General features: G+C 35.9%; 1 protein-coding gene across 2 annotated transcripts in view; it reads right to left on the bottom strand.

Annotated features, from left to right (window-relative positions):
• The window catches only part of ZNF106 (zinc finger protein 106), a 60,586-nt gene that overhangs the window by 31,773 nt on the left and 11,392 nt on the right, over positions 1–17,421 (bottom strand). Inside the window, exons 2-3 of one of the 2 annotated variants that reach the window (XM_054565537.1) lie at positions 7,768–7,853; positions 3,713–3,774 (exon numbers count right to left, since the gene is read on the bottom strand). In XM_054565537.1, the coding sequence (XP_054421512.1) occupies positions 3,713–3,774; positions 7,768–7,821 (116 nt within the window). In that variant the 5' untranslated portion in view covers positions 7,822–7,853. The remainder of the gene's footprint in view (positions 1–3,712; positions 3,775–7,767; positions 7,854–17,421) is intronic. The other variant, XM_054565538.1, reaches the window with a different exon arrangement.

Here is a 17,421-nt window from a genome sequence, read left to right as displayed (position 1 = left end):
CTATTAAAAATAAACATTCGTGTTCGTAAACCCATACGCTTTGCAATCCCCAAAGCACAAGCGTATGTTGCATGTGTAACAAACACTTAAACACGGATTTTTAAATAAATATTAATCATATGAGGTCTGTCCAGAAGGTATCCAGCCACATAATATAAAAATAGAGACATTTATTGAAGAAGATACAAAATGAAAGAAACACTGTACATAGAACAATGATGCCTCAGTCCCATTCAAAGTAGGCACCTTGGGACCTCACACAGTTCTCCCAATCGCCATCAGCTGCCCTGATGTATTTTCCTGAATCTCCTTGACAGTCTGAAATCTCTTCCCTTTCAAAAGCCAGAAGTCACAGGGCACCAAATCTTGGCTGTAGGGGAGGAGCTGAGTCACCTGGGTGATTTGATGTTTTGCCAAAACACTCTGCACGAGGTGATGCATATGCAGGCACATTGTCGTGATGAAGCTGCCAATCCTCAGCTGTCCGTAACTGTGGCCTTCTGAATCATCCGAATAGTTTCCGTGGAGGAACGTTCAAGCTTAACATAAAATTTGATGCAGATTCGTTGCTCTACTCTCTCAGTCATAATGTGACAGCCACACAGTACACATGCTCACTCAATGGCGTCTACCACCCCTGCACTGATTAGTCCAGTGAAGTTGTCATTGTTCATGCATGCATATCCCAGTCCACTCTCCTTGGCTGCCAGGTTACATCGATGTCGCTCAAACTGTTCTCGTTATGTTAACAATGGTTGGACATTTTCTAGACATACCTTGTAGTTCCAAAGGTACTGGATTAAAAAACACCTCAAGAGATCCTGCCCAGTCCTGGCTGGTGTGGCTCAGTGGATTGAGTGCCAGCCTGCAAACTAAAAGGTCGCTGGTTCAATTCCCAGTCAGAGCACATGCCTAGGTTGCAGGCCAGGTCCCCAGTTGGGGGCATGTGAGAGGCAACCACACATCAATGTTTCTCACCCTCTCTTTCTCTCCCCCTCCCTTAAAAATAAATTAAATAAATAAATAAATAAATAAATAAAATCTTTAAAAAAGAGAAGAAAGACTCCAGGCCAACAACACCTCTTGAAAATTCAAACATTTCTGTCAAGAGACAAGCATATTCTACACACAATATGCATTCATGCTTCCACAGATGGTGCCTGGGAAATCTCAAGTTTAAAAAGTTAACAGCAAATTAAATAATGTCTTAATGATAATACTTTTCAGTTCTTTATCAATTGGTTATCAATTGGTTTAACTGGTTATCAATAACCAATTAAAATACTATTTTGTATAAATATATAAAGTAATTGTTGGAAAAAATTACTGCTTTACTTCTTGACTAATAAAGGCAAAAATTTTCCTCAGGGCATGTAAAGGAGAGCCCAAATTAGCTTCATCCTGTTACCACACAATTTCCTCTCATGTATGAAAGGCAAAGCCTTAAGATATTCTATCCATAAGCTTTTCTTTATTAAGCTTGCTCTAACTATACCACAACAGCTGGTTGATAAATAAAGGTTTGTGCCTTTTTAAATAGCATCTATCTGTAGAAACTACTTACAGGCCACACATCTGAACAAGTGTATTAGGCAAAAATAAGGAAATGCCCCAGATGTCCACAATTGTGAACCAAATAAGACAAGTTATTTGCTTCTCAATCAGGCTGGCATTCAAAACGTAAAAAAGTACTTTTTACATTTTTAACCAGATCCCAACCAAAAATTATACTGCTATAAATACAAAGAGAAACAGAAAGGAGTAACATCAGAAAGCCAGCATTTACACATGAAATCCGGAGGGGAAAAAAATTACAAAATAATGATAGGAAGAAATAATAACTGATGACTATTTGTCCCTATGGTATAAACTAATAATAACAGTTTGTCCCTACAATAAATGCTCCATGTAAGTAAATGATTTGAGATTTTGTTTTTCATAGTTTTGTCAGCTGTTTCTTCCTGCTACCTGCTTGCCTTCTCCCTTACAATTTGTTACAGACCAGAAAAACATATAAAACTTATTAGCACTGTATCTAAAAAATGATTAAATAAGTATGAAAGTGCTCTTCTCTAAATAAAATGGGTTTGGGTGTTAACGCTGATATTTATACTGCCAGCTCAGAGGCTTCTAATGCTTTCTCTTTAATTATTTGACTATGCTCGAAATAACTGAAAATGGTAAACAAAAAATCTCCATGGCAAAATTAAGTTGATGGGTGGGAAGAAAAACAAGTTACAGAACCATACATATGTAGCATGTGGTTCAGTTATGTTAATAAGACAAAATATGTGTATGTATAGCTAAGTATAAATCTGTGTATACACACAGAAAGAGGTTTGGATAGCACAAACACCACACTGTTGACTTTCCTCCAAGAGAGGAGTAGAAGTTGGGGTTGGGGAGGTGGGCTGGTTAGATAACTTCTTTTTTTCACTTTTTATGATTCTGTATTGACTATGAACACAAATCTTTAAGTAAACAATATTTGTTTTTTAAATGTTTTAAATAGCTGATTAGTGATTTTTTTTTAATGCAATAGGCTTTAGTCTTCAAATAAAACAGGCTTCTCTCTTAATGACTAGATTTACTGACCTCACTTGTTTTATTTTATAATATAGCCATGTGGCAGGCAAATGGCCCAGAATAATGTGGATTCCAGATGGAAGTTAGTTGGAAACAGGAATAAATAATTAAGATATTCCACATATAGTCAAAGGTTGACTGTATTTCATAAGTTTCCAATGATAATGAGTTAAAGGTGATATACATGCATATTGAAGGTATTATAAAGGCTCTTCACACTAAATCTGAATGAAAGATTCTTTCATGCTGCTGCTAAGACCTAGCCTTCACACAGTAAGGGACTAAGATGATGGGAAAATTCCACTAATATGCTAAACACTTGCTGAAAGCTTAAAAACATCAATTTGCCCACACAATCCAAAACTGTATTACTTAAAACACATATAACTCCAAATGAATGATGTTGGCATCCTGATCAAAGTTTGTAACTACTAAGCATAGAATAAGCTATTAATTAGTATTTCTCAGTTTCTCAGTGTTTCTCTGTTTCATATTGTCTCCAAATGTCAAATTCACAGATGTCGAACACATCAAAAAAGGAACCATAGGTCAAGGGGAAAAAGACATGGAAATACACATATGCTACATCTAATTTTTTAAAGGTGCTTACTTATTAGATTTTTCTTCCTTAAACACCTCAAGCTGTGTATCACAAAACAGCATTCTTAAATACTCATGGTTTGTACTTCAAAATTTACACTATAGATTCAGTGCTATTTAGTGGACTTTGGCCTTCTCAAACTATTCTAGCAACACTAAAGGTTTATTGTATGATGCAACAATTTGTAACACAGCTGAGGCAATAACATAAAATGTCCTAGTTGCAGGGCTGGTAGTAGGATTGACAAAGCTTGTTAATGAGATAACTAGCTCATCCCAATACATCTCAGTTGTCATCTACTTATTAGAGCTGCTGTGAATTGTACACATTTGAGATGCACGAAGATTTACTCTTTATGAATGACAAAAAAAAATCTATTGTATTTGTTATTAATTCTAAAAGATAGTTCTATGCCATAAGATAATATTCATTTATGAAAGGTTCCTATAAAATAAGCTGACAGGTCTCATTGGCACTCAGATCCCCCCACATTCACAAGTTTATGGAAGACAGCCGTTCCCATACCTGCCCTTCAGGTTCTCAAGTTCCCTGTGATGCAACATGCTCCGCATGTGTTCGTCCATCTCCTTCAAAATTAAAGAAAGCAGATTAAACTAAGGGGGATTGCTTTGGGGGAAAACATTCCTCTGTTCCTGTTCAATCAACAACTGGGGCTCAAGCTCCTAGTGTCGAAAGTGTTTGTTGTGGTTACTCTTCTCAATTCAATATGGTAATCAGTTCCTTATTAAATAATTCTTCAGCTATGTTATTGACATATTTCATTTTTAAATAAAGGAATTTTTAAGACAGACCTATTTAAATGGCTTTCTAAAAAGGTTAGAAAGTATATTCTTTTCAGAAGGCAAAGGCTTTAAGAATAAATTATGTGGGTTAAATTGTATCCCAATATAAGGAATTTATTCAAGTTTATTTTAAAAAAACAACTCTAAAACCACATGACTTCTGAACTATTTGACTACTTTTCTACCTAACCTCTTTCCTCACTCAACTGCGAGTTTCTCAAAAGCAAGTCACAATTCATATTGATGTCTTGGCCAGGGCCCGGCATATAATTGTCACTATCCATTGAATGAACAGATAAGTACATCAATTCTAGACACAACTTATGGATATAACAGAATTTTTCCCTATGGCTGATCATGAAGTTTTTAGAAACTACTCTGAATACAGCAGCTCAATCGTGCCTTCATCTTCACTGCCTACTGCCCCCAGTTGATTTGTTTGGTTCTAATGAAAAGTTTGAAAATTTACGAGGTTCTCCCCTCCCTCCATTTTCCTCGCCCCCTTCATGGGAAGAAAATTAAATCTTTGGGAAGAGTTTCCACTTTAAAACATGCGCACATATATGCATATACCTCAAAAAAACTCAAAAAGCTGTAAATGTCTATCCTTTTGTCATGCCAAAGTATATAGCCAGCAAGCATGCAATAATTAGAGAATGGCTTTAACATACATAATGAAAGGGCTTCTATAAATGTGGAGTATTACTATTAACTGTGTCCTGTGCTTAAGTGCCTCAAACAATTCTCACTTGTGCTGCAAAACTCTACTGAGGGAGTATTACTAATTTCATAAGGACACAAGTACTCAGAGAAGCTAATTCATTTATTCACCGAACATTTACCAAGGGCTTATTATCAAGTACAGAGCTTACTACTATTATTGAAGGGGCTCAGTGTGAAAATATTCCCAGAGTTGCCCTCTCTGAGTCATAGATAATCAAGTGGACAAACTAGGACTCAAACCCTGGCAGCTCTGGCACCAAAGCCAATATTTCAAACACCATGCTACATTGTGTCTGGAAATTTTGCATTATGTACAGCTTATTCGACAAAAAGCATACAAAAACCTAACAACCTAGTCTTAATTCAAGTTATCTACTACAGTGAGACAAACAGGACTGTTTTTCAAAACTCTCCCTTACATGGCAATTGTACTGATGATGACCTTCATTTCCTTCTTATGTCCACAAATGCTTCATTTGGAGGGGACAGCTTTATATGTGACCCCTTGTAACTACAATTGATTAGCCACTAACTAGAATGAACAGTTAGAACTGAAAACTGAATCAAGTTAGTAACAAAATATAAAATGAAAAAAAAAAAATCCATGAACAGTACACACCTGCTCAAATCCCTATTGATTGTTCAATTTTTCCTTGGATTAGACTGACATATGCAAAATCCCTTTTCTTGGGCTAAATTTAAGTTGGTTCTGTTTCTCGCCATGAAAACATTCCTGACCAAAACCGTATTCACTGAAATGGGTTATTCTCTGATATAAAAACCAATTCTACATTCTATTTTAATTATAAAATATTATCATTCAAAACTCATTTTAACGTGACTTCTGTTTGTCTAAAATATTTCCCAAATCTTTTCCTAAATTTATATATGAAATTCCCTCCCATCTTGCTCTAAGGAATGAATGCAAACAGAGACGCAACTGAGCTGTCAAAATAGTTGGTAAAGGTCCACAGGCACAGAATTAAAGTAATAGTCACAAATGTATACCGACTCAGTTATCAAGCTTCTATTTAGCTCTTTTCATGTTAATCAGTATTGCTTTTTTAAAAGATGGGGGCAGAAGATGGGAAGAAAGAATTTGACAGCTAACAGATTTGAAAAAACAATGAATAGTATTAAATTTTTTAAAAAATATATTTTTAGCTCCAGCCCCTCTCAGTCTTTCAGAGGTTAACGACCATCAGGATACTCAGGGTTACAGTAAACAGTTCATGCTTAAGTCACCCTAAGATCCCTTTTTCCTCCAAAGTATATTTGGAAAAACCAGGGTTATACTAGTTTGGGAAACTAGAGGAGAGAGCACTGCTTCAACGTAAGTTGTTCATGTTCTATTTAAAAAGAAGTATCAGCATCCTCTCTTTCGATTAATCCATTCTGCTAATTTCTTAGACCACGTTAATCTTAATATTTAAATCATGAATTCTTTTGCTTAAAGACAATAGTTGGCTTTCCCAAAGGCAGGAGGTGAAAAGTATGAAGAGATGAAAACATGTTTCCAACCGGAGTAGAAGAAATGCCAAAAGGACTTAAAATGGTAAAATTATGAAATATCACAAGATAGGGCTACTACTCCATTAAAGTCTGTGGAAACCACACCGTGGAATGTCTGTCTTATCCATTTCACACCTTCTCAATTTCCCATCCCTCCCATTTGAGAGTAGCTATATAGAATTTTTGTTTATTCCAAATTTGCATAGCCCTGGCCGGTGTGGCTCAGTTGGTTAAAGCATGATCCCATAATCTGAAAGGTTGCAGGTTCGGTCTCCAGTCAGGTCGTGTACAAAAGGCAACCGATCAATGTTTCTCTCTCACATTGATGTTTCTCTCCCTCCCTTCCCCTCACTCTAAAATCAAGAAGCATGTCCTCGGGTGAGGGTAAAAAAATTAAAATAAAAAAACATCGAGCCCTTTATAGAAAATGTTTGATGACCCTGGCTCTAAACCGAGGCCACAATGATCATTTAAAAAAAAATATTTTGCATAAACCCTGGTCTAAATTTTTTAGAACTAGAAGAGCAGTTGTTTGTTTGTTTGTTTCTTTTGCAAAAGGCAGCAGGCACATTATTAAACATGATTTTTCCATCACTAACCGAAATCCTATACAGGAAAATAAATTTTTCACCCCAGCCTACTGGATGGATCATAATCAAACCCCTCAGTTTTACATTCAATACTGTTTATCAACGGTCTTCACTTACCATTACAAATTAAATTGCCTTCTTGCTGTTCCCAAGACAAAACTGTTTTAAGGACGAGCCTTCCTACTGGCTCCTAGAACTGTTGTATACTATTCTGCCTCTGTATTTTTGTACATGATGTTCTCCCTCCTGAAGTACCTCTTCTTTAGTTCTTTTAAACCACCTATTACCAAACATCTTTCATGAAAGCTCACCATAATCTTCCTACTTCTGTGAATTTTCAATGACAATAAAGAACACCTTAAAAGCATACAGAAAAAAAATTCTTCAATATTTAAGCTATTAGCACTACTTTGAAAGTAAAGGATAAAGGCAAGAAAAAGCAAAAAGTGAGACAGACAACTTGCAGCCAATTTCCTTAAGGCACAGGTAAATTCTTTTAGTCTTAAAAATGTCTTTTTCTTTGTGCGACATCCCCACCTTGTGGACATCTAGGATACTATTAACACCATTTCTGCTGTGCTGTGCTTTGCACACGCATAAGCAGAAACAGAGTGCAGGGGTACCCCTTTCCTATTCCTTAGCTAATTAGAAAGTAGTATAACCTCAAATAACCTACATTTTAAGGTACTTTCTCTATAACTGGCTACTAACTAAATTTCTCTTTACTATCTACTTTTAAGTAGAGTATCCTCAAATTCTGGGTAGAGGTTTAATAATATAGTTACTGGCTTTATGAGGCAGTAATTAAAAATAAACCAGTGGAATAAGACTATAGTTTAAGAAAGAAGCAAAATAAGACATTAAAAGCTTTTACCCATCTACAAATTTCATTTGGTGTCTCTGAAAAAATGACCAATCATAAAGCCTCAGATTCTCCCTCTTCTATTATTACCTTTTTTGAGCTGTACACAATGTGGCACAATATGCATTTTCGTTCTCGTACCATAGTGACCAGATCTGAAGCACTCAACGTCACACCTGCAATGAGGAAGTAACATTTAGTAACCTTTCCCCCCCCAAACATGTCTTCTTAGATTCTTCTTAGCATGGCCAAAAACATAAGTCTTGCATCTCCCTCACCTCCACCCTGCTCCTCCCCCAGTCTTCCCATCTTGATAAATGAAAAATCCAATTTTCCAGGGCAAAAACTTTGAGAATCATCTTTGGTCCCTCTTTCTCACTCCATATCCACCCTCACCAGCACATCCTGTCAGTCCCACCTTCAGATCTCTCTCTCTCTCTCTCTCTCTCCAAACCCAACCATCACTTACTACTTAGCATATCATCACATGGCACTGGCCTATTGACTAGACTTCTTAATTCTACTCTTATCCCCTTACAGTCTATTCTCAAAATAGGAGCCAGAGATTCTCAGAATGAGATTCTTTAAAATTTAAGTAAGTTCACTTAACTCCTCTGATCAGAATCTTCCAACAGATTTCGATCTCACTCACAGCCATCCAAAGTCCTTTGTCAAGAGCTACAACATGCCTCTCACTTACTCTCTGACTCCATGTGCTACCACACTTCCTCTATCCCTCCACTCCTGTCACATTGCTCTCCTTGCTATTCCTTGATCACACACACTAGGAATTCTCCTACCTTAGGGCTTCTTCTATATTTCCTGTTCTCTCTGCCTGGAATATTCTTTCCTAAAATGTCTTTACAGTGCTATGGCTCACTCTCTCATGCTGCCTCATCAAGGTGGTCTTCCTTGACCTTCTACAGAACACTGTATTTTCTGACCCCCATTTCCACTATTCCTCTATTAACCTACTTAATTTTTTATTTTTTAACAGTACAGTGGTAGATTGTTTTCATAGGTGGCCACAACATTATCTCCCACTCCATGTAGTCTTCTGTAACGTGATATTGTTATCACGGCCCATCAAAAGTTGAGTCTATTTTCTCTCCCCGTGACTTTTTTTGACCAATAAAATGTGGTGGAAGTGACAATGTAATTTCTGAGAATGCACCTTCAAAAGCTGCAGCTTCTGCGTTTGCACACTTGAACCCTCCCTCCTGGAGCCCAGCCACTATGCTGTGAGAAGCCGAAGCCAAGGGAAAAAACCTGATGCCTCAGCTGAGCAGCCAAATGACAACCAGAATGCTGGGCGAGTGAAGCCCTGTTAAGTGTTCCAGACCCATCTGTCAATGAGGGATCCCAAGGAAAACCTGCTAAAGAACCATGCAGATGAGCCCTTTGCCACCACAGAATTGTAAAAATCAATAAAATTGTTGTTTTAAGCCAGCAATTTTGGGGTAGTTTGTTACACAGCAAGAGATATCTGAAACAAACATCTTTTACTGCCTGATATAGTATGTATTTATTTGTTATTCTCTATTTATCCTATTTAAAAATTAAGTAACAAGAGAACAGGGACTTTGTATGTTCGGTTCACTAGTACAGGTCTAGCACTTAGAAGTGTCTGGCACATTGCAGGCACTCTGCAAGTATTTGTAGAATTGCTCCAAATGGAACTCTCTTGGATTATTAAATGAGACAGAGAGAGCTGGGTAAATACTGGGGTTTGGATTAAGACCAGAGATTTTCTATTTGAAAATCTTCATGCTCTCTTCTTCAATCCCTGCAAAGACACTCTAAATGAAAATGCAATGTCACTCTTCAAGCAGCACTATTTTCCAGTAGCACACCCATGCACGCACACAGCTCTCATAGATACATCTGCTTCCTTGCCTCGCTTTACTCCTTAGGGAACTTAAAACTGTGAGGTAATGAAGTCATCAACTTCATTAAACCCTAATTTAATCTTAATTAATTTAAATTTAATTAAACCCTAATTTAATCTGTAACTCCTAGACAACATGGTACAAAGGCCAATGAGAAGAGGCCTAAGGTTCTCTACTTCTCCTGGTCACTCAGCAGTCTCATTGCTATTGCAACCCTCTTCACACCACTACTTAATGTCTAAAATAATTTTATTCAGTAACAAAGTACAAAACACCAAAATAATATAGGGCAACATTTTGCACATTTGAGAAAGCTGAATGTCAAATAGCTAATAAAATATAGCAGTACACCCTTATGGATAGGTACAGTGTTATCTATGCTTTCAGGTATTGCTAATAATCACCTCTTGTGCTAAGCTTCAAAGCATAACTATTCTTTTAATTCCCTTATATCCTAACATTTACTTCAACTTTACTGTTTACGTGCAGTATTTTGTTACTTCATTTAACAAGCATTTACTCAACACCAAACACTGTTCTAAAAGTTAGGGAAACAGTTCTGGCCAGGTGGCGAAGCTGGTTGGAACATCATCCCATACACCAAAATGCTAGGGTTTCAATTTCTGGTCAGGGCGTGTATGGGAAGCAACCATTCTCTGTCTCTGTCTCTGTCTCTCTCTTTCTCTCTCCCTCCCTTCCTCTCTAAAATCAATAAACACATATTTTCTTAAATTTTAATAAGTAAAAGTCAGGGAAATAGTGGTAAAGAAGGTATGTACAGAAATGCTTTTAATACTACATCAAGTTATTAACCTTCAAAGTAAAACAGGAACAAAAAAACTTAGAAGCAATAGTCAATGAAAAAGTGAGACTATCTGGCACAAGCAACAGCAGTCATTGTGGAGTTTTAATTTAATTTATTCAATTGAGAACTAAGTACTATACAAATTGTGTTTGTATTAAATAAAGCCAAAGACTTCAAACCTAGTAAACGGATGAAGAAATAAAGTCATATAGTAAAAATATACTCTACCAACCTTTTAACCAGGTTCCCTCTTTTTATTTACTTTTTCCTTTCATAAGCTCCATGTTTCTAATCTGCATGTATTAAGTTCATTTTCACTTTTGTATAAAGTCAAAAAGTATAATAGCAAAGTATTTAATCAATAAGGAAGATCTAGTAGTATTTAATATTTAAACACTGACTTGATATGATTCCAGTCAAAGACAAAGGAACTTTAATTTGTACATCCTTAAAATGGGTAAATGTATGACTTCCATTAAACTTTCTGAAATACTGAAAGTAGCTCATAGACTTACACACAGGAATCACCCAACTCTGAGATCTCCAAGTGCTTGTGAAGTTATATCATACAAGTAACTGTAGACAATCCAACTACTGCTGTCCTCCCTTTAACCACCTTACATCTCCCCACACCTTTTAAATATATTGTGAAATCTTTCCAGCTTTCTCCAAATAATTATGAGAAATATCTGTGATATTCCTTAGTCATAACAGCCTAAAAGCCTTATAATTAAATTCCTGTTCTTAACATCCTAATTATTATTCTGTCAATATAACTGCCATTCCCATAGTCAAAACCATTTTACTGATTTTCTTTCTTTCAGATTCCCATACTTAAACACTAAGTCCTGACGGATTTTTGTTGTTTATTGTTACCTATTCTTTAGTGATAAACCTGCACGACCTTCTATCTGCTCTTCTCCCTTCACCCCACTGCTTTGACTCCTGCTGTTAATACATAAGTCCTAAATCTGAGCAGTGTATCAGAACTGCCCATATAACTTACTAACAAAACTAAATAAATACAGTTGTGCAGACAGAACTACTGCATTAGGCTCTCCAAAAACTCCATTTTGTACTTCACTATGCTCTCCCCATTCTTATACAGTAGTTCCTCAAAAGTGACTTAAATTAGTCAGCAAGAACATCTTCCAAATAACCACTATCTCAAAACACTGTAACCCATCTCAAATGTCAACATCAAACTATTCCTCCAAATATTTATTATGTAACTCAAGGCTGGAAAACCCCTTTTAGTGTAAAAGAACTTTATTTGGAACATTGTTACATTCCCACTTTACTGTTCAAACAACCTGCAAAGTAAGAAAGAACAGGCTGTTTGATGGTAGGTATATCTGATCTCCCTAACCTTACCATGAGATCATTTACCTCTAGCATTCATTATTATGAATCCAGTAGTACTTAAGATGTTCAAACTCTGACATGAAGCCAACTCAGACTCTATACAACAATTATACACTATGAAACACTGAAGAAAAAAAGCTTAATTATTTATTTGTTGGGGAGCAGGAGGATGCAATGGTACTCAGATTAGAACCCCTTTTTAGAATTCCATGAGTAACTAACTTGGCATGCCTCCACGTGAACCCTGACAGAAAACTAATGGATTTCTACTGAGCAAAACAGGGCAACAGAGAGAGCGTTCAGTGATAGAACAAATTTTGACATTAACCCTCGGTTGTCCAAAAGGTACAGAACAATAATATGACTGGCATTTCTGGGAGGTCCTCAATTTGCTGAGTGGGCCTCCTAGAATGTTTCAAGGCTCCTAGCTAAGTTGACAACAGAGGTCAGGAAGTATTTGGAAGCACATCAACATACAACCACAATTTTCAAAGGCTTATTTTGGGTAACTGTCCTACTAGCTAGTTCTAAGTTCTGGCTAGCTTCTCTTTCCCAAGGCAAGTGATTGGTGGTTTCCTGCATTCATAAGCATTATATTCCTACTTTTTATGTTATCTGCCATAACACCAGTTAGCAGATACATAGCAACTAGTCTTTATTACTAATCATAGTGCTAAAACAAAAATAGGAAGTTAAAGCTGTGACTCAGGAAAAGGCATTAATAAAAAAAGCCCCAGGCGACTGAGGCTGTTTACATGCTCATCACCAGGCAAGGAAAAGGACAGGGCACACTTTAACTCGGAGTTAGAACTGCTGTCAGGTTCCGATTCCTTACTCAGTTGTGAAACCTGGCAAGTATTATGCCACCTTAAGGGAAAAAGTAAATAAGAAAAAAACTGGGATAACACCAATCTTAACAAAATAAAATATAGCAAAAGTACCCTGACTGGTGTGGTTCAGTTGGTTGGGCATCATCCCACAAAGCAAAAGATCGCCAATTCGATATCCGATCAGGGCACATGCCTGGGTTGCAGGTTCAGGTCCCCAGTAAGGGGGGCATACAAGAGGCAACCAATTGATGTTTCTCACATTGATGCTTCTCTCCCTCTTTTTCTCCCTCCCTTCCCCTCTATCTAAAAATAAATAAAATCTTTTTAAAAATATTAGCAAAAGTAATCATCATATAAGAGAGTCTTAAACCCAAAGATAGCTTGGACAAACACTGTTTTATTTTTTAAAGAATTACTAAGTAGCTTGTTGTATTTATTTAACAGTTTAAAAAGTCTGCATTCCTGTGCAGATTCAACGTACCATTTACATATATTTCCAAGTAACCCCAAAGGGCATATACCAATTAAAAATTCCGTGACGTGAATTTTAATCACTGTACGCTAATGAGTGAGACTTGCTAACTGCCCAATATTCTTCTCAGACATTTTTGTCATTCTCCATGCATCTTGTTGGTACATTCAATAGTCTTTATCTGCTTTGTATAAGTCTGACTATAATAGCAATTATCTTTATTATTTCATCTTTTAAGTTCATGGTTCACTATAACACAGTAATGGTGTGATACAATAAAGCATTTACTTTAGAAGTTTAATTGACATTAATAGTTTTCTAAATGCCTTTGTCCCATATTTTAAGAATCACTGTTTCTGAAAAGGTCACCATATATTTTATTAGATTTTAGGGGAAATTTTATGTGCTGCTAAAGTAGTGATGTCTTAAAAATTTCAGAATTTACAAGAATCTTCAACATCTTGTAAATGTCCAAGGTCTAATGTTTACTAAAAGTCCAGATGCATGTTATACATGTGGCAGTGATATATCCAAACATCTCAGCAAGCATGTAGTAAAAAATATGCTTAGACAAAATTTGTTACTGTTCAGGTCCGACCTACTTTGTGGCAAAATGGCTAAACGCACCAAGAAAGTCAGAATCGTCGGTAAATATGGCACCCGTTATGGCACCTCCCTCAGGAAAATGGGGAAGAAAATTCAGATTAGCCAGCACGCCAAGCGCACTTGCTCCTTCTGTGGCAAAACCAAGATGAAGAGATGAGCAGTGGGGATCTGGCACTGTGGCTCCTGCATGAAAACGGTCCCTGGTGGTGACTGGACCTGCAACACCACTTCTGCTGTCACAGTAAAGTCTGCCATCAGAAGATTGAAGGAATTGTAAGACCAGTAGAAGATCCACAATTTGAACCATTGCTAGCCGATAATAAATAGGCTAATTTATGTAAAAAAAAAAAAAAAATTTGTTACTGTTCAAAAGTTTAGCATCCCAACAGCTTGAAAAATATCAAAGGGTCCAAGTTTACCTTGAAATTACCAACCTACAAGGAATAGCAATAGCTCTATACTAGCCTCCTAAGTGGTTTCAGTGTACTTCAAACTGTCCAAGTAATCCTGAGCTTTTCTGACTCTCTATACTACATCATGAGTAATCTCCTTAAAATGCAAATCTGATAATGTTCCCTTGATTTTTCCTCCCTGTATTGTATCTTAGAAAATTTCAAACACAGAAATGCTAAAATAACTTTATAGCGAATACCCCCCAATCCTGTTTCCCATAGACCCCTATACCCAACACTTTGAGTCTACCATTAAGTTTTTACTATACATGTTCTGTCAGATAACTACCCATTCGTCCTTGGTCCACGGTATGATATATTATGACTTACTAATATTTTGCTTAGAATTTTGGGGGTCTATTTTCATATAGGTCACTTAGTTAGGTGTTATGATTTAATATTTTGCCTGGAATTTTTGGGCTGCAACATCTTTATCCTGTTTTGGTTATTAGGGCTATAGTAGTCGCATGAAATGAGTCTGGAGGTATTTTCCCTTTGTCTATTTCTGAAATTTATATAAGATTGATGTTATGTCTTCTTTAATACACCTGACAGATTTCATTAGCGAAACCATTGTGGCTCTGAGTTTTCTTTGTGGGAGGGTTTTCTTTTTATCATTAATTTCATTTAACGTAAGCTTATTCAGATGTTTCAACCTGTGACAGTTTTAGTACATTAACATTTTCAAGAAACTGTCCGTTTATATTGTCAAATTTGTTTATAATATCTATTATTATATAGAATCTGTAATAATAAATCCTTTTTATTCCCGATACTAACAATTTGTATTCTCTTTTTCATTTACAGTCCATCTACAGGTTTATCAATATTGTTGATCTTTTCAAAGAATCAACTTCTGGCTTTGTTAATTTCTCTTTTTTTTGTATTTTTCTATTTCATTCATATTTCTTTCCTTCGACCTACTTTGGGTTTATTTTGCTCTTCATTTACTAGCTTCTTAAGGTAAAACTTTAGGTCATTGTCTTTAGACTTTTCTAAAATAGTGTTTAGGCTATAAACTTCTTTCTAAACACTGCAATAGCTGTATCATACAATTTTTAAAGCACTTTTTAATAAACTTCATTTTGGAATGGTTTTAGGTTTACAAAAGGTTGAAAAGTAATAAAATACCCTTATGCCCATTAATATTTTGTGCATTAAGTCTCTGAAGGTTACTTTCACTTCCAGTTTCCCATATTATTTACATCTTACATTAGTATGATCTATCACAATTAATGAACCAATATTGACACATTATTATTAATTTAAGTACATACTTTATTTTCTCACTTTTTATACAGTATCCTTTTTCTTCTCCAGCACCTCAACCAGGATACATTAGATTTAGTCATTATGTCCCTTAGCCTCCTCTTGGCTATGACATTTATCCCACAAATTTTGATGTTGTATTTTTATCATCCAGTTCAAAATACTAATTTCTCTTGTGATTTCTTCTTTGACTCACAGACTTAAAAGTTTCACTGAATTTCCAAATATTTATGAGGTTTTTTTTAAAAGACATCTACTTTAATCCCATTATGTTCAAAGAATATATTCCATGTTATTTCAATCCTTTCATATTCATTGAGGCTTGCTTTATAGCCCAGCACCTGGTCTACATATACACTTGGGGAGAAAAGGGTATTCTACAGTTGCTGGGTGGAGATCTATATTGATTTTTTGTTATCAATTGAGAAGAATATTCAAATCTCTGATTACTGTCTATTTCTTCCTTTAACTGAATCAATTTTGGTAAGTTTTGGTAAGATGTTAGTAAGTTTTGAAGCTGATATTAAGCACACTCATATTTATGAGTACATCTTCATGACAAATTGATCCCTTTATCATTACAAAATGACCCCCAGAACTCTGACAATACTTTATCTTAAAGTCTATCTTATCTATTATAAATATAGCCACGCCAGACTTCTTATGCTTACTGTTTGAAAGGTATATCTTTTTCTATGCATTTACTTTTAGCCAATCTGTCTTTATGCTTATTCCATTAAATTAAATGAAATTCTTTTTTAAAAAAAGATTTTATTTTTAGAGGGAAGGGAGGGAGAAAGAGAGGGAAAGAAACATTGATTGGTTGCCTCTCATACACGCCCTGACCATGGACGAACCTGCAACCTAGGCGTGTGCTCTGACAGGGAAGCGAACCGGTAACCTTTTGCTTTGCGGAATGACACCCAACTACCCAAGCTGCACTCACTAGTCAGGGCTAAATGAAATTCTGGATATGAATGGATTAGGTCTATCATTTTGTTACATTTTTATCTTTTTTTTTTTTTCAGCTATTCCTGTTTCTGTCTTTTTTGGATTATTCACTTTAATTACTCTACTAGCTCTTAAGCAATAGTTCTTTGCATTATTTTTTCCATGGTGGTTGCTCTAGGAATTACAATATATACCCTTATCATTTCACACTGTACTTAGTGTTAATAGTGTGCTATTTCATGTAAATGTAGAATACTTGCAACCACATAGGTCAATTTATTCCCTCCTCCCATTTACTGCTTTATAATATGTTTTCTATCTACAATGTGATGAACTCCACAAGATGACACTTTCGTTTTTAAACAATCAAATATAGTGTCAAGAAATTAAAAAGCAAAAAAATTTATATTTATCCAGATATTTATCATTTCTGATGCTCTTCATTAACTTACAAAGATTTAAGTTTTCATCTGGTTGTCATTTCTCTTCAGGCTAAAGAACTTCCTTTAGCATTTCTTATACAGCAAATCTGCCAGCAATGAATTCTCTTGGTTTTCTTTTAGCTGACTAGATTTTATTTCCCTTCATTCTTGAAGGCTATTCTACTGAATCTGGAGTTCCAGGTTGTCAGGTTTTTCTTTCAGCATTTTAAAGATTCTCTCTATCCTCCCTGGCCTCCATGATTATTCTCCTATATGGAACATGTTTTCTTTGACTACTTTCTAGATTTTTCCTTTTATTTTTGGCTTTGAATAGTTTTACCATGAAGCACCTGGTTATGGTTTTCTTCACTTTCAAACTTGACGTTTGAATTCTTGTCTTGATCTTTCTTGGGGTTAGCTGAGCTCAGTGAATCTGTTGGTTTATGCCTTTAACCAAATTTGGGGAATTTTCACCAACTTTCAAGTATTTTTTTCTGCCCCTTTCTTTCTCCTCTCTTTCTGAGATATCAATTACATGTGCTAGATTCTCTGACAGTGTCTCCGGATCCTTGAGCATCTGCTCCTTTTTTCCTCCGACCCTTTTCCTGTTCATTATACTGAATAATTTCTACTGATCTTTAATTTCATGTATTTATTCCTTGGTCCTCTCCATTCTGCTGTTT

This window comes from Pteronotus mesoamericanus, unplaced genomic scaffold (assembly GCF_021234165.1).
Source record: "Pteronotus mesoamericanus isolate MK-2021 breed Mesoamerican mustached bat unplaced genomic scaffold, CSHL_Meso_final contig_164, whole genome shotgun sequence".
Classification (NCBI taxonomy): domain Eukaryota; kingdom Metazoa; phylum Chordata; class Mammalia; order Chiroptera; family Mormoopidae; genus Pteronotus; species Pteronotus mesoamericanus.
This window is presented reverse-complemented; position numbering and strand designations above follow the sequence as displayed.